This window comes from Leopardus geoffroyi, chromosome A1, assembly GCF_018350155.1.
Source record: "Leopardus geoffroyi isolate Oge1 chromosome A1, O.geoffroyi_Oge1_pat1.0, whole genome shotgun sequence".
In the NCBI taxonomy this organism is placed as follows: Eukaryota; Metazoa; Chordata; class Mammalia; order Carnivora; family Felidae; genus Leopardus; species Leopardus geoffroyi.
The window spans coordinates 130,084,046-130,106,939 of record NC_059326.1 but is presented as its reverse complement, the minus strand read 5'-3'; the positions used below and the strand labels follow the sequence as shown (position 1 = coordinate 130,106,939).

The 22,894-nt window shown below is 37.3% G+C and overlaps 1 protein-coding gene across 3 annotated transcripts in view; it reads right to left on the bottom strand.

Annotated features, from left to right (window-relative positions):
* The window catches only part of IPO11 (importin 11), a 197,946-nt gene that overhangs the window by 11,696 nt on the left and 163,356 nt on the right, over positions 1-22,894 (bottom strand). For 2 of the 3 annotated variants that reach the window (XM_045494369.1, XM_045494363.1), the window contains one exon: positions 19,119-19,203. In XM_045494369.1, the coding sequence (XP_045350325.1) occupies positions 19,119-19,203 (85 nt within the window). Of the gene's footprint in view, positions 1-9,442; positions 13,612-19,118; positions 19,204-22,894 lie in introns of those variants that run through there. The other variant, XM_045494376.1, reaches the window with a different exon arrangement.

Here is a 22,894-nt window from a genome sequence, read left to right as displayed (position 1 = left end):
AGTTTAATAACGAGTCAGTGCTCTCAATCTATTTCAAAAACTGGGATGATCACTTCATCAAATTGTAAACCATCAATAATTTATAAAAATGACAGAATATGATGGGAATGCATGAGGGAACAAAACTTTCCATCATGACCATCTGCTGATATAGCAAAATCATTCAAGAAATTGCAGTATTTTAAGACCTGCATTAACCCACTAGTTCTGGAAAGGGAAATACTGTTCTCTATGGCTATTTAGCCTAAATTGACTAGAGTACTTGAAATGATTTCATGCATGATTTAAATAAACTATGTTGTTTATTTATTTGTGGAAGGAGGCCTGGTGCAAAACAAGGAACTCACAGCCGGTGCCTGTACTACTGAGTGATACATAAAAGCCAAATGGAAAACTCAACAAAACACCACCGTTGCACGAACAAAGATGTAACACACTGAAAAATAATTAGAAAACACCACAATTCAAGCATTTCAAAATATCTGTCCCACTTTCACCAGTATAGTTTACTTAAATCTCAGAGAACTAAACCTATTAACGTTTAGATCACAAAAAATGAAATTACGACAATCAGAACATCTCCAACACCCGTGAGATTTAGAACTATAAATGAACATGTACCAATCTCTGAGGGTTACCTTTGGTTTTTGTTCAAGGAATACATCCATAGTGAAATAAGTACACATAGAGCTTTAGAACCAATTACAAAGCAGTGAGTTAACATGGAGGTAACCAAATGCCAGATCTTTCCTGAACGAAGGTCACCCAAATCTCCAGTAGATAGCTCATGTTAACTGCTGACCTAAGGATTTAAGAAATTTGCTACCACTAACATCTAATTTGACAAAAAGTTAGTGAGAACCCATTTTGTACCATTCTAAGTGCAGGGATTCAAAGATAAAATAAATCATGGTCCTTGTAATGCTAAATGCAATGAAAGGGGGAGGTTAAGGTAAGATGAAAATTAGTGGTGTAACACTATTTTTTATATTAAATGGTAAAAGGGCTGCTGCATCAACTGCTTTTTGGAATGGGGTAGTTTGTGTGTGTGTGTGTGTGTGTGTGTGTGTGTGTGTGTGTGTGTGACACAGAGGGAGAGAGAGACAGAGAGACAGAGACAGAGAGACAGGGGGAGATAAAGGGAGAATGTGTGGAGAGGAAAAGAGGACAGACAAGAAACAGAAGATACTTCTCTCAGTTACTCAGGTTTAAGGAAAGCTAGCTGGACATGTGGACATATCAAATGGCATTAGTAATCACTGAGCAGAAGCAGTTAACTTGTAGTGAACTGAATGGGGAAGGGGGCTAAGATCCTGGAAATGGAAAATGCTACAAAATTCTCTTAAGTAGCAGCAAGCCCAGCAACACTGAAAGCTTGCCTCTTTCCCACCATATCAGCGTGGCTACGCATGCTCACCAGCACTTGTCATTTCTTGTCTTTCTATTCTCGCCACCCTGACAGGTGATGTCTTACTGTGGTTTTGCTTTGGTGACAACTTTCTGATGGCTGCCTATTCCTACCAAACAAAATCCAAATTCCTAGCTTTCTATGGTTGCCCTAATTACTACACATTTATTATTTTATAGTTCTTTACATGAGGAGTCCAGAACAATCTCACAGGGCTAAAATCAAGGTGCGTCAGCAGGGCAGCTTTCCTTCCCGAAGGCTCTAGGGGAGAATCTGTTATTTTGCTTTTTCCAGCTTCTAGGGGCTGTCTTCCTCTGTTTTCAAAGCAACAGCACCACCTAGATAATCTCCTTTACAATCACCTGATGAGCAACCTTAATTCTACTTTGCAACGTAACCAAACATATCCATAGGGGGATGTAACCTATTCAAAGGACCTAGGGATTAGGATGTGGAATTCTTTGGGGGATGAAAGGGATTTATAGTTCCCACCACACTTATCTGGCATATCGGGCCCTATACAACTTGGACGCTATTTGGTACATGGTAGGCAACTACATCAGTGTTTCTGAAGAGACACTCCTCCAACTACCCAATGTTCAGTGGAATAAAATGAATTATTACTCAGTTCTGAGTACTGTAGGATGCTTAGCAGCATTCTTGGCTCCCACCCACTAAATTACAGTAGTACTTCTCAGCCTTGTGACAATAAAATATATCTTTAGACAATGCTGTAAGTCTCCTGGGGGGTGGGGGGGAATAAAATAACAATCACTTGAGAATCACTATTCTACAAGGACCCACGTTTGCTTTAGAAGCAAATGTAACTGCGTAACTTGCACAAGGACATAAAGTAATTTTCACTGTAATGGGTTAATAAAGAAACTCACTAGTCTCTTCACTGCAGTTTCTTCCAGGTCAGAAAAAAAGTGGTGGGGAAGAAATTAATTCAGCTTTAAGTTGAAAGAAAGTCTCAACACTTAAATAGTTTCTATAACAAAAGCCTTCTCCCTTTCTATTTGTTTTACTTTAAAGTGTTTTATTTCAAGGGGACAATCCAAGAAAAATTGGATGACTTATTCATATGATATTCACATAGACTATCACATGTGAGATACAAAATAAGTATCAACTGATTTGTGCAAAAGCAGTATTAAGGTCTGTCACAGATCATTTCACCTTGCTTGGGTCCATGTAAAAATGAATGACAGTGGCTAGGAGAGGGGCGCCTGGGTTGCTCAGCTCAGGTCACGATCCCACAGTTCTTGAGATCGAGCCCAGTGTTGGGTTCTGCGCTGACAGTGTGGAGAAAGAAGTCTGTTTGGGATTCTCTCGCTCTCCCTCGCTTTCACCCTCCCCCCCCAAGATTGTGCTCTTTCTTTCTCTCTCTCTCAAAATAAATAAAACTGAAAAAAAAAATTGGCTAGGATATAGTGACATCCAAAACATTTAATAAGTAAATTCCTTAGTTTAATAAATCTCCCCTTTCAGCAGAAGTAATGTTTCATTTTTGAACATATCACTGTATACAGGAGAATTAAACTATTTTTAGATAGTTTTAAATTAATGGAAATAGACACGTTCTTTGATTTTCTTCATTTGACCCTGAATCACGGTAGTACACCCTAGCTTTTGATACAAGGTATGTCTTTTATTTCAGTTAGGCTGAGACCACAAAGAAGCAATTGTTTTCAATGCATGCTTGAAAGAACAAGATGGAGTATTATGAGATTGATCTACAAAGTATCCTAGAAGGAAAATAAACCTGCAATTCTTAGCATTAAAATAGCCAAAGTCTTAAGTCTCTGACTTTCAAACAATATGGTTTTTGGTGTTTTCTAATTAGCATTAACTCCCATTTTCAATTGAGATTTTTAAACAATTCTTTAATAAAAATGTTCAGTTTATTTTAAAAATTATATAATGATAAATTTCCAAGTAAAATAACCTCAGAAACATCATTAATGTGTAAAAAATACACTGTTAAACTGGAGTAATTAAAATAGTAAGGTCAAGGGACTACAAATTTGGATTTCTGAAATAAATCTAGGCAAATCTGGCATTGTACTATCTGACAAAGGTGGTATTTCAAAACAGCAGAAAAAAGATACGCTTTTGATTAGTTTTGTGGCACAGGAGAGCTGTATCGAAGAACAATGAACACTCTCCTCCACTCCTTTATCAAAAACATTTCCACTTGGATTAAAGATTTAAATGAAATCAATAACACGAAATAAAAACATGAGAAACGATGTTCTTGAGTGTGGGGTAGCGTTTCCATAAAACCAGATAAAACAAAAGCAAAGTGAGAAAACAAAGTCAAAAGTAAACAAACTGCTGACGATTAAAGAAGATGACAACTACCACCACTGAAAACTCACTCACACAATGAAGCCCTCTCAAAGGGCAGTGCAAATCTATACTGTTTACGCCCAAAAGCTAACAGCTCATCTTTCCAAAAATGAGTCTGATGAAGTAGCTGTGGGGGTATGCGTGGGAGTGAGAAGCCCCCTGATAGCTCTAAGGGAATATCTGTGAAATGCAGGAGAGACCACAATGTGCAGAACTTTACCAGGACTCAGAAAACAGAAAAACTACCCTAAACCATGATACGCAAGATAAGCAATGTGTATCTCATTTAGGTCCATGCATTCCAAGCGAAGACAAGTGAGGAACTGACCTGACGGTCAGTTGGGACTTAAGGACTTAAAATTAAGACCACTGACTGTCCCCGTAACACGAATGGTTTGCAAATTCTGACCAATCCCTGACAAGACCATTCTAAGACTAACACCAGCACTCTCAATCTGATAAAACCCCTCCATGATTTACCCACTGAAACACAACTCGTGGTGCCACCAAGTGTGCACTCACCGCTGCAACAACAAGCTTATCAGTTTAATTCTGCTCCTGGTTTAAAAAACAAAAAGCAAAAACCAAACTGAATGAAACACGGATGAAGAATGAAGGGCTGATTTCTGCATCTCTAACGAGCTTCTTCAGGTTTCTGATTATACTCCAAACTAGGTGGCATAAAACAACAACTAATTTTTAAATTTTGAGGAATTCTGTGGAGAAGAGTAAGGACAGATGGTCTCTTCTCCACGATCTATGGGCTTCACTTGAGAAGACTTGAAGGCTGGAGAGGACTGACACTCTCCTGGGGAATCATCTATAGCGTTACTCATTCGTGTGTCTACCAGTTAATGTTCACTGTTGTCTGGGACCTCAGCTGTGTAAAACAAGACTCACATTCTCTTTGTGGACACTGGGTACCTGGGTTCCAAGAACAAATGTTTCTTGGGAACAAGGCAGAAGACAGATCTTATGATTTGACTCAGAGGGCAGAAAGCATCAGCAAGACTGACCAACTTCAAGGAAAGGAAATAGAGACCCAGAGAGAATGCAAGTTACCCTGCCAAAACAGCATGTGGAATGGGACATACTATTATGGCCATTCTTGGAAAATACAATGTATGACAGAACTCTTACTTTAAAGCAAAAAACGAACAATCAAATAAAATTTCTAATAGAAAAACTGGGGTGAAGAAGGTAAGAAAGGAATATAAACGAACTCTAAACATCTGGAAAATGCTCAGCCTTGCTCATAATTAGAAAAAGTACATTAAAAAAACAAGTTACTGCTTTCTAGCATATTGTCCAGGGTATTGAATAACTCATACCACCAATGGGCACATACTTTTAAATTCTTAGTTTTTCCTTAAAGTGAGAGCCTGGCTTTTGAGAAAATGTATGTCAAATACCCAAGTCTAAATCACCATGTTTCCCTGTCAGTCATTCTTCAATGTTCAAATGGTACTGCATGACAAAGACAGATGATTTAGCTCACAACTCTATTGCAAAAGGACTTTTCCTCATGACAACCGATGTCACAGAGAACAACTCGTGACACAGAAAGTATTTAAAAATACATACTTGAGAGTGGTGATGTAATGAAACTGGTCATTTGTACTACTTCATCAAGAACATTCCTCAATGAAAATGGCTTTAAAAAACAAACAAAATGTGAGTATACGGTAGTAAAAAAGAGGCTGATTACTAGCATAGTTTGCTGCCATCGCCTTTACTGATGCTCAAGGGCCAGCTGTTATACCTGCCTTTGGGTGGGGAATGTTGTTTTTGCACAACCAGCGCAAATGCCCACACGATGACAAGAAAAATACTATCCTAGAATGGCAAATACTGTCATCGCTCGTAGTATTGATACATAATATCACTTATGAAATAAGAATACTCTTGAGCCCCTAGTTGTTTGCAAACTACCTTTGGAAGTGCTGCTCAAGAACTGGGTACTGTAGGCAAGCGATGAATCACTTAATTTTACACCTGAAACTAGTATTACACTGTATGGTAACTGGAATTTAAATTAAAAACTTGATAAAGAAAATTAAAAAAAAGTGCTGCTCAAGAAATGCGTATGATGGAGATCCATTCAATGGAATGTGATCAAATACAGCTATTCAAAGAAATGATGCAAATCTAAATGTATGCATATGGAAATAGGCTCATGCATTTACCACATTTAAAAATAATCAAGGGGCGCCTGGGTGGCTCAGTCGGTTGAGCGTCCGACCTCGGCTCAGGTCATGATCTCACAGTTTTTGAGTTTGAGCCTCACGTCGGGCTCTATGTTGCCAGCTCGGAGCCTGCTTCTGATTCCATGTCTCCTATCTCTCTGCTCCTCCCCTGTTCACGCTCTGTCTCTCTCTCTCTCTCTCAAAAATAAACATTAAAAATATTTTTTAAATAATCAAGCAGCATAATCTTTAAAAAAAAGATTTTATTTTTAAGTAATCTCCACACCCAACATGGGGCTTGAACTCACAACCCCAAGATCAAGAGTTGTGCAATCCACTGAGCCAGCCAGGCACCCCTGTAGTGTTTACTTATGAACTACATACAGATGTTTATATATGCAAATGTTTGAAAGAAATATGTCAGTAAAAGGCTGTCTTGGGGAAAGGTATTTCATATCATATAATTAATTTTGTGGTTTTTAAAAGAGTATAGGTTATTGTTACAATTAAAAACAAAATCTTCAGGGCGCCTGGGTGGCTTAGTCTGTTGAGTGCTTGACTCTTGATTTTTGGCTCAGGTCATGATCCCATAGTTGTGGGAACGAGACCCGCATGGGGCTCTGCGCTGAGTGTGGAGGCTACTTGAGATATTCTCTCTTCTTCCGCCCCTCTCCACTACTCTCACTCTCTCTAAAATTAAAACAAAACAAAACAAAACAAAAAAACACAAAACTTCAAAATAGGAACTTGCTACGCAGAAGGATTCTTTGTAAAGGCTCTTTAATTTCCCCTCCCTCAAAAGACAGGCTCCTTCTAAAAACACAATTAGCATTACTGATAATTTATTAATAAAAAGAAGAAGGAAAAAGGAGGAATAAAAGAAAGAAAATAGTCTCATGTTCACTGGAATGTTACCTAAGTTATTGAAAATGCATTCTCTGAAAGGAGGCCATATTCTTCATGGATAAACACGAAGAATTTACTTAGCGTTGAGTCTAATACCACACTGCCAAAATTTCCAAATGCACACTGGCAAACTTAACTATTTTTGATTAAGGTTTTTAGCAATAATTCAGGTAAATAAATTCAATTCAAGAAGCAATGAGGTTGCCTATTTTCTAAAACTCAAGAACAATATTGAGGTCAGCAAGCAATTAATCTGAAGTCTCATCTAAAAACAAAAACTCAGAAGCCATTACTTTATTTAGTTTCAAGGGCATTTTCAATGGCACTTTCTTTTCCAGCATCTTATGATTGTGATTATGTAGCCTACTGTGAAAGATCTCAACCTCTGTATCTCAAACTATTTTTTGATTAACATTTTAGTTTGATCACAGAAAGAACTGCTTTCTCAGGAGGATGCCTGGTTATCAATTTGTGTCTTTATTACATCTCTGTTGGATTATTTCAATTCATTGTTGCCCATCCTCTTGAACTGTTTTAATGTCATTTTCAAGCATACACTTTGTAAGAGCTGAATTACCTATTAAAACAGTGTATTACTAAGATTTGGGTAAGTTTAATGTTGATTTTGAGCATCTCACTTATCAGGAAAGCTAGGTTCAATCTACAATTTTGAAATATTTTATACAGATATCCTTAGGTAAAGTTATGTGCCTTAGGACAACCTTTTTTACATTTCAGCATCATCTGGAAATGAAGATAAGGATACTTTAACAACAGCATTAATAGTCAGGTAATTGAACTTAGAGAATGCAGACTCAGAGAGAAACATACATAAAAAGGAAATCCTCTCATTGTATGAAACCGGCTTTGTAATAAGCTAATGGTATTCAATGTCTGTAAAGAATATGTATTTATTACCAATCAATATACACCAGAAGATAGGTTCTATGGGTATACATAATAGTAGAGGAAATACTAATTATAATGATCAATGCTTTGGACACGGTGAGCATACAAAAATGTATGTTGAATAAACACAAAAGAGAAACCATCCATTTTCAAGAAGCTACTCTTGCCATTGTGTTGAAGTCAAGAGCAAACACTTGCATAAATGCAGCAGGCAGGAATATAGTATTTGACAAAGAGTTAAGAGAAGTGTTTTCAAGAGAATGCAGAAGGGTGAGGATCTGCACACAATTTTAATAAGTTAGATCTTCTATAATCAGATTTGGCTGAAAATATGTGGGTGACAACCAACACAGAAGTGACAGCAAATAAGTCATATGGATAAAAATTACTTTAATAGTACAAATGCTTTCTTTGCAAAACCGGAAGCAATCATTTGTAATCAGAACTCTGCAAACTGCTATTTAATATTAAAATTTAAAAACTAAATTGTTACAAGGCAGGGGCACAAACACAAACTGTACCTCTTCATAACAGCTTCATGAGACATCAATAAAAACAGTCACAATTCACAACTGGGATCTACTTGATGTTCGTAAAAAATCAGTTCTTGAGTAGGACTGCTTTTTCCTACTATCGATCTACAGACTTTAAAGACCACTATGTATCAAAGGCTGAGGAAAAAACTGAAGTCACCTCAGCAATTTTGAAGGGAAAAAGGAATCACAGGGCAAAATGGAAGGGAACAAATGTGAGTACTTCTCCTCTGATGGTTATAAATAAAGCACTCATGCCTACCCTTTTGTGGCTTCATTCAAGCAGTAGCATGAAATATACCCAGCAGTGTAAGATAAATCTGACACTATCAGAGATTTTCTGTGGTCATCTACAATACTGTTATGGATTACGCAAATGCTCTTTAAATACTCTGCATTGTTAAGTAAAAAAAAAAACAAAAAACAAAAACAAAAAACAACAACACAAAAACAAACAAAAAAACACCTAGAAGACAGAATGCTCTCATCCACTGTCATCAAAATAAAATGTGATTAACTTTACAAATTAACTACGGAGTAAATACAAACAAAATAGTTTTTACTTTCAATTTTATTCTAAAAGATTAATTCAGTAAAGAGAAAAATTTAAAAACAGTTTTCTTTCAGTATTTTAATTTTTTTCACGTTTCTTATTTTTGAGAGAGAGACAGAGCACAAGCGGGGAAGGGGCAGAGAGAGAGGGAGACACAGAATCTGAAGCAGGCTCCAGTCTCTGAGCTGTCAGCACAGAGCCCGATGCGGGGTTCGAACCCATGAACCATGAGATCATGACCTGAGCTGAAGTCGGATGCTTAACTGACTGAGCTACCCAGGCGCCTGCTTTCAGTATTTTAAAGATGCTGTTCTGTTGTCAGCCTGTCTGAATAGTTTCTGATGACAAGTTTGTTATCATTCTTATCTCTTATCCTCTCTATATAATGCATCTTTTTTTTCCTCCCTGTTTTAAGATTTTCTCTTCGACACTGGATGTAAGTAGCAAGTTGATTGTGATATGCCTTGGTCTACAGTCTTTTTTCCTGTGCTTGGGGTTCTCTGAGTTTCTGGGACTTCTGAACTCATAGCTTTCGTTAAATTTGGAAAAATTCTGGCCATCATTTCTTCAAATATTTCTTCTGTTCTCCTTTTTGTCATGCAGGGACCTGTGTGACTCGTACATGAGGATGCTTGCACACGTCCTACACAGCTTACCTCCCTTCCTTTGTTGGGTTTTTTCCTGTTTCTTTTTGGAGACTTTCTATTTCTGCATCTTCAAATTCACTCATCTTTTGTTCCCTAATACTTCATCTACATTAACCCCACCAGATATTCCGGATTTTAATCGCTACAGGTTCATTTCACTTTTTAAAATATCTTTAACATCTGTATTTACCAGATTAATCTTTCCTCTAGCTTCTCAACTGAGGGAACACAGTTATAAAAACTGTTTTAATGATCTTTTCTACCATTTCTACCATAGGTATCTATTCTTGGGAAGTTATAAGTGATTGACTTTTCCCCCTCAGTAGGGAGACTTTCCAGCTTCTTTGCATGCCAGTAGGTTTTTACTGGATGCCAGGCATTATAAATTCTGCTCTGTTAGATACTGGAAATTTTTCTAGATGACAGTCATGAGTTTTGTTCTAGGATGTGACTACATTGCTTGGTAACAGTTCAATCTTTTCAGATTTTGCTTTTACCTTTGTTTGGCAGGATCAGAACAATACCTAATACGGGGATAATTCTGTACCAACACGGACACACACTTGTGAACCCTCTACCTAATGCCCTATCATTCCTGAGGGTTTGCACTCTGACAACACGATCTAGTCCTGGCTGTGTCAGCTCAGAATACCGTTCCCCTCAAAATCCTTCCTGGAGGCTCTTTCCCTGGCCATGGGTAACTTCTGCACTTCTACGTGCTGATCAGTACTCAGCTAAAGACTCAGAAGAAACCCTCCCAAGATCCCCCAAGTTCTAAGCGGGCTACTCCCTCTTCTTTGGTAATTCAAGACACTCTGGTGTCTTCCAGCTTCATCTCCTCAAATCAGAGAGACCAGCAGGCTCCCTCTGCCCTCCCCCCGCCCCAAGCGGGCTCCCTGTGCCCCTCCTCTCCCTCCAGGTAGCAAACTGTGGCAACCAGAGGGTTGGTTTTCTGTTTCTCAGAGATCATTATGCTTCATATTCTGATTTGCAGTATCTTAAAAAAAAAAAAAAAAAAAAAAGCTGTTTCACGTAATTTTGTCTTGTTTTCAGTGATTTTAGGTAGAAGGATCATTTCAAAGCCTATATCTCCATCTTTGTAAGAAACAACCCCAATTTAACAAATTTACAGTCTCCAAAAAAAAACAAAGGAAATTATATCTCTTGTCTAAAGCATCCATGATGCGGGGCAAGGCTTCTCTCCTAAATCTGCCCTTCAGACCTCATCTTCGACTCTCTGTCATCTTCCGACACATAACACTCAGTTCACGCCAGCACTGTACCTGATGCATGCTCAATGATTTGTTCAAGAAAACAGATAAAATGTGTATTAACCTGAAAGTCATCCTCTTACTTTTAGGACACAGAAAGTAAACTGGAAAGGGATCTTTGGAAACATTGGCTTGTGAAAAACATACTCTTGCTATGGAAACCATGAGCGATATATAAGAACAATTCTCAAGTGAATTGGAAAAAAAAAAAAAAAAAAGGCAACAAGAATAATCCCAAGGTTCTCTTACTTTTGGGCACTATCTGTCTCCCTGGCCCGCTAAGCCCAACTGTACTATTTCTCTCGGCAGCCTACATTTCATTTGGCTCGTGGCACGGAAACACTATGCATAACCAACTAGCCAGACTTAAAAACAATTTGGTTCTAAGTGCTTCAATGTTCGCTCACTATTCAAGACAAAGAAAGCCTGTGGGCCAAGTGAAGGAAAATTAGGATGGGAAGACAACACATACTGTGTATCTGAAAAAAATCAAAGATCTGTATCTAAATCCTACAGGGAAAAGTAGTAGAAACAGTCAAGAAGTTATCTTCAATTGATCTTTTATTAGCCCCTAAACAAATCTTATAAAAGGTATACATCACCTCTTCCCCATAATGTACATCCTCACCCAAATCTGTGTACAATCTCAAGGTGTTTCTAAAAGTCCCCTGGAAATCAATAGACAGGCTGAATTTTAGGTTAAGGATTTCCGCCTAAATAAATACAACACTGATCCTAAAATTTACCTCGTCATCCAGCTTCTGAATTAATAGTTGTGAAACTAGGGTCTTTGGATGTTCCCAAAGCCAAATGTACACTTGGCATTTTCCCAAGTCTTTATTTATATGTTGTTATTGGAACACTGTTTTTAGGGACTGATACTCGTATACCCTGAAACATTCCCCCCACCCCGAGGAAAGGTAGGGTATAAATGCACATAAGGTCTTAAAAATCTCCAGTTTCTATTTATCACATAATTTTTGGCACTAATTACTCATAACAAATAATATTAAATACTGTCATTCCCTCAAAATTTTACTTACAGATTACAAAGTAGCTTTTTACAAGATGTCCTGTAGGGCACATTGTTAAAGCAATAAAAAGCTTGAAAAGACTAAAAGCCATATGAGCAACAACTTTGGATGAGGATCAGGTTAACGGCTAATAGTATTCTGGAGTGTTTCCTGGATTTTATGTAAAGACCACCGATATGATGGACCACAACACACAGGATACACAGTTCTTGCCAGGATTAATTAGCTATAAAGTCAGTTAGGAAAATTATGCCTGCATGGTATTGCTGCTACTTTCCCATTGGTGCTAATAAGCTTCAAGAAGAGAAAGGAGACAGTAGGTTATGGATCTAGATTTGTTTTGGGAATGAAAAGAGGAGAGATTTCTGTCATCTTAAGGCAGAGGGAAACAGATCCGATGACACTACCCTCACTAACTTGAATAGTTGTCCAAGGACCCAAAGAAAACAGGGGTATATTTTAGAGTCAATCTCTTCAAAAAAAAGGGAAAAAAAGGGGAAAAAAAGTTCTAGTAGTATATTATACATAACATGTTAAGGTGCTTTAAATATTACAGAGAATGCCTTAGTTTAAGAAACTTCAATATGTAATATAAAAAATGCTTACTCAACAAAGCTTTACAGAAATATACAAAGATATAAGCACATACACACACAAACCTAAGTGACAACATGTTTCCTAATCTCAAGGAGATCACAGATGTGAGTTGCTAGGTTACATGAAGCAGAAGATGGTATAAGCAGTTGACATGTACAGAGAAGATGCTAGGTAAATCCAGGAGAGGGAGAGATTACTTCTATACCTGGGCATGGGTGAGAAGGATGATCAGTGAGTAGAGACAGCGTCTCATGAGGAAAACAGTAAATAAGTAAGCTGAGGGAAGGCAAAGAGGATTAAGGGGCTACTCCACACGTAAGGACAAGTCTGAGAGCTCTGTAACAGACGCCAAGAAAACCTCTGATACTCACGGAGACAAGGCGTCTGGTTTAGGAGACAGAGCAGGGTGAAGAAAACAAGGCGCAAAAGGCTGGGTGGAATCACGATATCTATAAAAGACGGTCAGGGAATTTCATTCCTATTATAGTGGTTCTCTATACTGGCTGGACACCAAAATAACATGTGAAGCTTTTAAGAAATACATAAGCCTGATTTCTAGGCCCACAAACTTAGTAGGTCTAAAGTGGGGAGGCAAAGATTATGACTACGGCTTGTCCAAAGTTAGCAGCAGCAGAAAAACAAGAACATTTAGGTTAAAAGGTGGGAAAGTTAGTGAAAACAAGAGAAAGTTTATAAAAAGAGTGTGAAAGTGAGAACAAATTACAGGACTCCAGATATAGGTACACCACAGAATTTTCAGGAGACATGGTATGGTGAAGAAGAAGAGGTTGTGATGAGAGAGGAATGTCAGAGTTCAGGATTTTGGATAAGGATCAGTTTCTAATTAGGATGAGGTCAAGAGGTAGCAAGAAAGCAGGGGTGAAAAGTGTAGTGGAACTGGCATGGTAAGAAAAAGCAAAAAGAAAGCTATCTAAAGTCATAACCAGCCTGACAATGCAGGCAAGTTGAATAAGAGTATTTTCAACAATCCTACATTTACCTTGATTACTCAATGTGATAGGGCAAGGAATCTCAAAAGACAGTTCAGAAATACCAGTAAAATGATGCCTTAATTTCATATTACTTGCAAAATAAAGTATTTTGTTTATAAATCATGAACTTCAAGATTACTGTTAGTTAACTAAGAAAAGAAAATCACAGTACCTTATCAGTGACAGCCAAATACAATTCTTTTACTAGGTCTGTTGAGTTTTTCTAGAGGTAAATAAATGAGAGCAGGAAACAATCATCTGACTGATTCTTAGTGGTTAAAATCACACTAGGAGGGTTTACAACCTCCCAACTCAACCACTAGCCTAGGATGCCCTTCCAACATTCTCTTTTGACTGAACATTTATGAAACAACATCACAGAGTATTTTCAAATGAAAATAAGGTAACTTTCCTTCTGGCAATGTGCTCCAAATTCTACTAAGTAAAAGTCTAAAGGAAAGCTGATGGATTTAATAGGCAGAGAGAAGTTCTGGGGGAAGAGGTGATGACAAGAGGAGCTGGAGGAAGAGAAAGGAGGGCAGGGAGGCAGAGGTGTAGTGCAGGCTGAGGTGGTCTGGTCTATCCACTCTGAGAAAGGGGAAAAACATGTTAGCTACCTGTAAGGCTCTGATTTTCAGACAATTTCATTCCCATACTGCAGCACTTCTGTCCCTTTCTGATCCAGTGCTATATCTGACAACAGCAGCGGAGGAGACAATACTCACTCGAAGGCAATATGTAAGGCCTATTCAGGATTTATGGTATTTGCCAGGAGACTTAGGGTCTGGTTATGAATTTAGCAAATAAAATGCAACCCAATCTAAAATACAATTAATTTGCTCAGATGTGCTACAGTCAACGTGGAAAACTGTGATGCCAAGTTTGCCAATGTCATTCAGCCCACAGACACCTGGTTGTATCCGAAATTTAGTTCAGTGAGACTGCAGATTCTGCTTGAACTATATAAGGTACAAGTTAAAATTTATTAAAAAAAAATTCTTTTAATGTTTATTTATTTTAGAGACAGAGAGACAGAGCATAAGCAGGGGGAGGGGCAGAGAGAGCTGGAGACAGAATCTGAAGCAGGCTGCAGGCTCTGAGCTGTCAGCACAGAGCCCGACGCGGGGCTCGAACCCATGAACCGTGAGATCATGACCTGAGCCGAGGTCGAACACTTAACCAACTGAGCCACCCAGGTGCCCCAAGATACAAGTTAAAATTTAAAACTCTGGTAGTCACATAAAAATCTGAGGCTATCAAAAGCTAAAGACTTGATTACAAACCAGTAAAAAAGTCACGTGCAGAGCTCATTCAGCAAACAGCAACTTAAAAGTACAATGTGTTAAAATGATATTTTCACTGGTTTGTAATATGGCATAAATGTTTTCAATTCTAATATACTTCTTGAGACAAATAATGGAAAAACAATAGTTCATATTCTTGGACTAGAGGGAAGATAGTTCTAAATATGTCTTCTAAAATACATTAAGATATAAGATATATTCCCACACAGGGGGCACCTGTGTGGCTCAGTTGGTTAAGTGTCCGATTCTTGATTTCAGCACAGGTCATGATCTCATGGTTCATGAGACTGAGCCTTGCATCGGCTCTGAGCTGACAGTGTGGAGCCTGCTTGGGATTCTTGATCTCCCTCTCTCTCTGCCCCTCCTCTGCTCTCTCCCTCTCTCAAAATAAATAAATATACTAAAAAAAAAAAAAAAAAGACATATTCCCATAAGTGTACCTAAAAGATGAAAAACAGATCAAACTCACTGCAAGTATAAATGATCTTAAAAAGTGTTGGTCAAGAGAAATGATATTTCTCTTGAAAAAATTAATCAAATAGGAGACCTGCAAACATCTATTAACACTAGGAAAAGAGAAAAAAGTTGTTGTCAAAGAAGTGAGGGGGACAAAACCCCAGCTACATTCTTTAACTGATTTATTAAAACAGGGTAAAAAATACTTCTTAGGAACACTATATATACAGAACTTCCAAGTTTCATGAACATGCTACAAATTTAGAAAACTACTGTGATATTTATTACTTAATCTAATAAACCTCCATAAACTTGACATTGTTAATATACATAAATAATTTCTTAAGACTATAAGCTCCATTACCCTTAGGGTTTATATATTTTGTTCACTTCAATATCCTCAATTTCAAGAAGAGTGGATCATGTAGTGGGCACTCAACAAGTACATAAAAATTTAATACTTCAATATAGTAAATACTGTATAGTAAATGCCTGAAATTGGGCATTCCTCACAGTCATTTCTTTAGCTCTTGGTTACAGTTGTGTCAATAACTGCAAACTACATTTAATTGTCAAAGTAAAGCAAATGTACAAATTAATTAACTACCTGTTTCCTAGCCATGCTGCCACAAGACATGACAAACTATACTAACTCTACAGATCTAATTCCAATTCCAGTGACTTATGGTAGCTGAGCTGTATTTGAAGCTGGTAAATTTCCCCTCAAACGTGCAGTTCTCATGCATTCTGCAATTTTAGCAAAATGGTATGTGGGATTTCTGAAAACACTTAGAAAACCTACAGAAATTTTAGAAATCAAAATCATAAAGAATGCCTCAGGCTAGGAGTCAAGAAAGCTCAGTTCTAATTTCAGCCTTTACCTAAATTTATAACTCTTGAGTAAGAGGTTACTTCTCTGTGGCCTGGTTTCCTCATCAGTATCTGATCATCAAACTAAACTATTTTAAAGGTAAATAAGATGAGATTCTAAAACATTCCTTTGGAAAAAAAGGGTAATGTTATGTAGATACGGTATTACTATTATTACTTCAAAGTCACGTGAAACGATGTTTGGATAGACCGTTATTTGTGCTACCGCACTATCAGCACAGGTAAATGAGAAATTAGTGCAGTTTTAATAAAGTTCAAACTTATTTATATCAACTAAAGCATTTAGTAAGCATATATAAAATTAGATTATTACATACAGAAGCAGATCACCAAAGTATTTCTGGGGCTTAAACTCAGTAATACTTAACATGAAAGAATGATCAGAAATACCTCATTAACACAGGCTACTTACTATATATCAAATGCTTCCTTAATGCTTTCTTAGTCAGTTCCATCAAGTTGCCAGAAAACATTAATATGCTCAAAAACTTCAATTTGGAAAGTACACCTTACAAATGCCTAGTAAGTCACACATCACAGAAAAGAAATTATAAGCAACTTAAAATGCTAATATACTAGCTTAATTTTTTTTAACTTTTTTTTTTTAATGTTTACTTATTTTTGAGAGAGACAGAGAGAAAGAGCTCAAGCAGGGGAGGGGCAGAGAGAGACAGAGATACAGAATCTGAAGTAGGCTCCAGGCTGTAACTGTCAGGACAGAGCCCAGGGCAGGGCTGGAACCCACAAACGGCGAGATCATGACCAGAGCTGAAGTCGGACACTTAACCAACAGAACCACCCAGGCACCCCTGTACTAGCTTAATTCTTTATGGAAGAGGTCACAAAATGGTCATTCTACTCCTAGAGCATACCAGATAGGGAGAGACCTTAGAAATTAAATGAAATGCTTTGAGCTGCATTTGATCTTCTGTTAATTCCCCCCAAACAGGTAGTAGAGACAGGAGATGAATGAAAGTGGACAAAATCAGAAAGTCTGGACAGCTTCATAGCTTTCCTGAATGGCAATTCCATCCTTATTTAAAACGAACCATGAGAATGATCATAATTTGATGTAAGCTGATCAACCACTTTCCCGAATTTCCATCACTGCTGGCTATCCTCTGCCAAAGCAGCTACTGAAATGCAGACACCACATTTTAGGGACCACTTGAAGACAACAATGACAGTAAGTAAATCAAACTTTCAATCATGCAGTCTTGGAACCAAGCAGCTGTACTTTTTCTTCCTTGTAAGTAAATATTTTCACTTAATATGAAAAACCCTTTGAAGTGTCAAAGACTGGTTTTTCTTTTAAATAATAATTCAAAATCATTTACCAGCAAACACCTCCACTTTTTAAAATTATAACCAAGGGACATCTAGCTAGTTCTTAAAAAATTTCTAATGATAAACATAACACAATCGAATATAATTACTGAAAGAAAATGCATTATTTATACTTGTAACCCCGAAGATACAGTGCGACTAATATTGTTACTGAAAAGTTACTGAAAAATTCTCATGGTATTCACAATTAGACTTATTCAAGGCTAAGATATGTGATCCCAGCATTAACCATCAATGCTGTGGTATCCTCAGCATTAAGATTAAGATATAGCTTAGTCCACCTTAGTAGAGATGACAATAAAAATCTACACCGAAAAGCTACTGTGACGACTGATTTCAAACAAAATCAAACATTTGAAAAAATAATGATTTTTCTGTAAATTATTACTGCCTATGATTAGAACAATAATGGTAAAATAATCAGCTCTCAAATAGTATTTAAAATCACAAAACTGAATCTTAAAGTGCTATTTCTGAAACTATGCTCTTACACTGCTCTTTAAGATAATGTTTCACTTGCCTTCAAAATCAAGTTAGGATTACAATTAGTACTATATGATGTTACTGAGGATTCCTACAGGATGAAAAACAGATCTGAGTAGATTAATGTGCTAAGAGTAGATCTACCAGACTACAGGATGTGAATAGAGTGTGCACAAAAGCTGACAAATGAACAGAAGCAGAATACCCATTACTCATTACAAGTTTAGAATCCTATGAAGGAAGACATTATATTTTTCTGTAACACCAATTATATTTTTAATGCTTAAAATAGCGGAGGTGAGAAAAGAGAAAAGACAAACTGTTAGATGATACTGAAAGGCTATCGTCACCCTAATGAAAATGCCAAGTAAAACGGATTAAACCGTAGCACAGTTTAAAAGCAGGCTGTCAGAGCAGCGCAGCACCAGCTATACACTGAAGATGAAGCCCCTGAGGGTTAGTGTGGCGTAAGTAATTCGAGGAGGGAACATCGCAAGCAGCCTGAAATAATGACAGCTAAAATAATGAGACACCCCTAGTTACTAGCTGTTCGGCATCATCCCATGTCCATTTCATATATTAATTTAGTTACTCTACTTTCGAGGGATATTAGCATCGTTCTCAAGTACAAATGAGGAAAGAAGGCACAACAAGATTAATATTGGTGAGACCAGGAGACTAGAATGGATTCCAAGAGGAAATGGGAAGAAGTTTACTTATGTAGCGATTTTTATATTCATGGGTCACAGTAAATATTTAGAAGTTCAAGATTATAAATAATTTTAAAGGCAACATATTTTAGGTGTTTCTGATTTATTTTCCTACCTAGCAGTTAATATAAGGTAATTTTTATAAAGGCCTGTGATTATCTGAGAAAAAATTCATTGCGAAAATTCATGAAGCAATTTCAGTAAATCTCCTAACAACAGAAGAACATGCATCACAACTTAAATGTGTTGAGGGTCACAGGTTTTCGGTAAGTGAAAGAGTAAATCTTCTGTTCTCCTAAGACAAGAAAAAGTGATTTCAGATTAACAGTTAAACTCTACTTCACGTACGAGGAGCAAAATGTATCTGTGTTAGGAGTACACTCCAAATTTCAAAGCTCAGCTTACATTAATTCTACAGTAAGGGATGGAAAAAGAGATCGAAAGGTGGATGAATGGACCAACAGACAGTTTCTTTCAGACCTAAAGAATGTGATAATATATAGCTCTCCCAAATTTTAAAAGCAGCTTTGGTAACTTACCATTTTTTTTCTCTTATCCTGTTCTGTGGGTGGTTCTTCATCTTCTGTTACTTTTGGTTCTTCAAGATGAGACATTAACATACAGCTACATGAAAAAAAATGTTTTAAATAAATCAAAAATGTCCATAACATGTTAAAACAAACCCTGAAAATCACTCAGAACATTGTTTCTATGTCCGAAATGTGAGGAATAGCTAGATAAGTTAGATTCATAATTTTAAAAAATATTTAACTGCACACAAAGATTTAACTACAAAAATACATCTCACTTTTAAAAAAAAAAGGGTCACACAAAAATACCGTAGAACATTTTACTTGAGAATTTAAGGTAGTAAGTTGCAAGGAATTTATGTATACATGATTTTTAAACCGTACGTCACTTGTCATAGTAGCAGTAATTCAAACAATACCATCATTAAAACAATACTAATTATGCAATAAGCTACTCTGTTCTTCAAGTGACATTACTATGCTATAAGGAACTCGTCCTTGATAGCACTTGTACATGCAGGACAGTTATAAATCATTTCATTTTGATTATCTGCACGACTGCTCTTCACCATTAACAGAGATAATAGAAATATAGTTTCCTATTCAGTCAATAGTTTCTCTCTTCCAGGGAGATAAGAAATAAATATTGTCTAGTGAATCAAATTGATGGAATAAACCTCACTGCTTCCTAATTTAGAATAGTACAATTCAGTAATTTATCAGTCATAGGTTTCTAACTAATAAACTGGGGCAAAGAAAGCTTGGTTTCTCTTCTATCTTGTTGTATGTACAGAAGAAACCTAATTCTTAACTCAGTTGTGTAAATAGCTTTTAATTCAAGGTCAAAGACAAGTGCTGACACCAGAAACTTGATCAGGCTCACTCTTGCAGGGGACATGAGTCTCCCTTCCCATTCCTCACCACTAAAGAAAACAATTTTTGCAACAACTACCCAAGACCCAGTCAGTGCACACTGGTACGATAAGATGGTAAGAACCTTAAATTGCAATCAGGAACAGCAAGAGCTTAATCTCTAACTCACTGACTGCATGGTCTTAACCTCTCGAAGCTGCAATGCTTTCATCCACCATGATATACTATGATGTAACACAACTAGTTGGCCAAGGAATCCTAGCACAAAGTGAGAAATTATGAATTATCCCAGCCCAAACACGATTCAGTAAAGTGAAATGTGTAGTAAACAATCTCAATCCCAGTTTGTATTTTAGAACTGAATAAAAAGGAGTTCCTATACTAGCTATTTTATGTCTGCTGCAGATCTGAATTCTAACTGCAATGAATGTGGATCTCCTTCCTTCATCATATTCCAAAATCTGTTCATTCACTTGTAGAGTAAAAAAATCTCAGGATGTCTGGGTGGCTCAGTTGCTTAAGCATCAGACTCTTGAGTTAGGCTCAGGTCATGATCTCACAGTTCTTGAGTTAGAGCCTGCATCAGGCTCTGCACGGACAGTGAGACCCTGCTTGGGATTCTCTCTCTCTCTCTGCCCCTCTTCCACTGTCGAAATAAATGAACTTAAAAAAAAAAAAATCTGTGCTCTCTCTTCTCTAAGTTAAATGATTTATCACATAAATAATGGAGTATATTCTGAATATAAATATACATTTACACATATATTTTCTCTCCAATGACTAAAAATTACTGAGAGGGTAGAATATTTTTCCTTTGCAATTCTGCAAACTGTATTCATTTGGGTCTCTGGAAGGTGTAAAGTGGGGGAAAAAGTGAATTTGAAAAACCCAAAGATGAAATTCTCTCCTGCAGGAAAATTTCTAATTAAAAGTCAAATCTTATTTTTTTGATAAAGATTAAGGATAAGGAATCATGATTTATATAAAAGGCATGTGGGCCAAGAATGTAATAATAGTAATAAAATAGTAACAGTCTAAAATAGGGAAGACTAATATGAGAACACAGGTAGCCAGCCACCTCTCACAGTGCCCACCCCCTCACTGAACAGATTCAGGCACTGTAGACCACTAAATCAGAAACTCTCTCGGTAAGAAATGCCAACCAATGAAACACAACCAATTATGTTAGCATGCAACATGGAACCCTTTAAATCATTTCTAATTTAAAAGGTACATGCAATAAAACAAACTCACTTAATCTAAACAAACTCACTTGTAAAAAGTCACAATGAAACTCAAACTGACAATATTATTCAAGTGGTCTCTGGAGTAGACACTTTGGTTGATTATGTCTCCTTCCTAAAAGAACTCTGAATTTGTCCAGTATCTTCTTCTTCCATGCCACTAAATGCTTCGACATCACCATTTGCTTCAGTAAAAGCTGATCCCAGAGCCAGTGCCTCCAGAAGCAATCACAGCAGTCCTATTCCCCTGGTCTTTCAATAGAAGCCTGTTTAAAAAATTCTAGCCAATTCTACATGAAAATACTGGCTGAATCCTGTCGTTCTTTTTACTTCCTAACTTTGGCAAGGGGTTGTCAATTTCATTTCCCAATGTGCCTAAAAATGAAGTATTTTTTCAGGAACAAAAGGGAAAGCACTCTCACCAAAGACAAGTAGAAGGCAAATCTCAAGCCTCAGTAATATATTTTCCTGGTTTAATGAATTATTTCTACTAAAATACAAACGTATAAAGAAATGCAAAAGAATGAAACTGAACCACTATCGTACGCCAGACACAAAAATTAACCCAAAATGGATAAAAGACTTGAATGTTAAGACCGGAAGCCATAACTCCTAGAAGAAAACCTAAGTGGTAAGTAAACTCCTTGACATCAGTCTTCGGATGATGACTCTTTTTGGAGCTAACTCCAAAAACAAAGACAACAAAAGCAAAAACACACAATTGGAAGTATACATCAAACTAAAAACAACATTCAGAGAGAGAATAGACTGGTGGTTGCCAGAGTTGGGAAAGCGGTGAGGGGTAGACCAAAATGGGTCACGGGGGTCAAATAATACAAACTTACAGTTACAAAATACCTGTCATCATTTCTTCCCAGTCCTTCCTCTACAATCTACCTCAAATTCATATCAACAGTGCTCATCAGGAGTAGTACAACAGTTACCTGAAGGGCTTCCCCATCTCCCAGGCAGCATATTCACAATTTTTACAGGGCATATGACTCTCCTGGGTTCCTGTTTACCATGTAGGTTCTACTGCCTTAGCCCTAGGAATTTGGATATAATGGGTCTGGACTGGGGAAGGGAAGTGTGCTATCTTAACAAGCATCCCAGGATGTTTCATTGATCTAAGACCACTCACTGTGAGTCTTTCCATCCTTCCCAGTCATCCTCTACACTGCACTCAAGTGACCCTTCTGAAGTATACATCTGTTCTCAGCACTGCCAATGAACCTCCACTAACTACACAAACTACTCTGAAATCCTTTTCAAGTTACTTTACTAGTTGGTTCTAATCCACTACATTTTCTCTGGAGTTATTCGCAGTTTCCCCAGAACCCTTCTTCACCTGTAGCTGGTACTGCTCCACAGGTCCCCATTTCCCCTTCTAGGCAGGGAATGCTCTCAGGAAAGAGCCTCAGTGCTTCCTCACACAGTACACTGCCTGCCAGAAACAAGTCTGAATAAAGAGATGATGTGTCAACCAGGCTTCTTTACTGTGGACCAAAGGGCACCCAGGTATTTGGTTAAATATTATTCTGGGTGTTTCTAGATGAGATTAACACATGAATGTGGACACTGAGTAAAGCAGATTGCCCTCCCCAGTGTGGGCGGGCCTCAATCCATCACTTGAAGGCTTGAACAAAAAAAAAGGTCTAATTAAAAGAG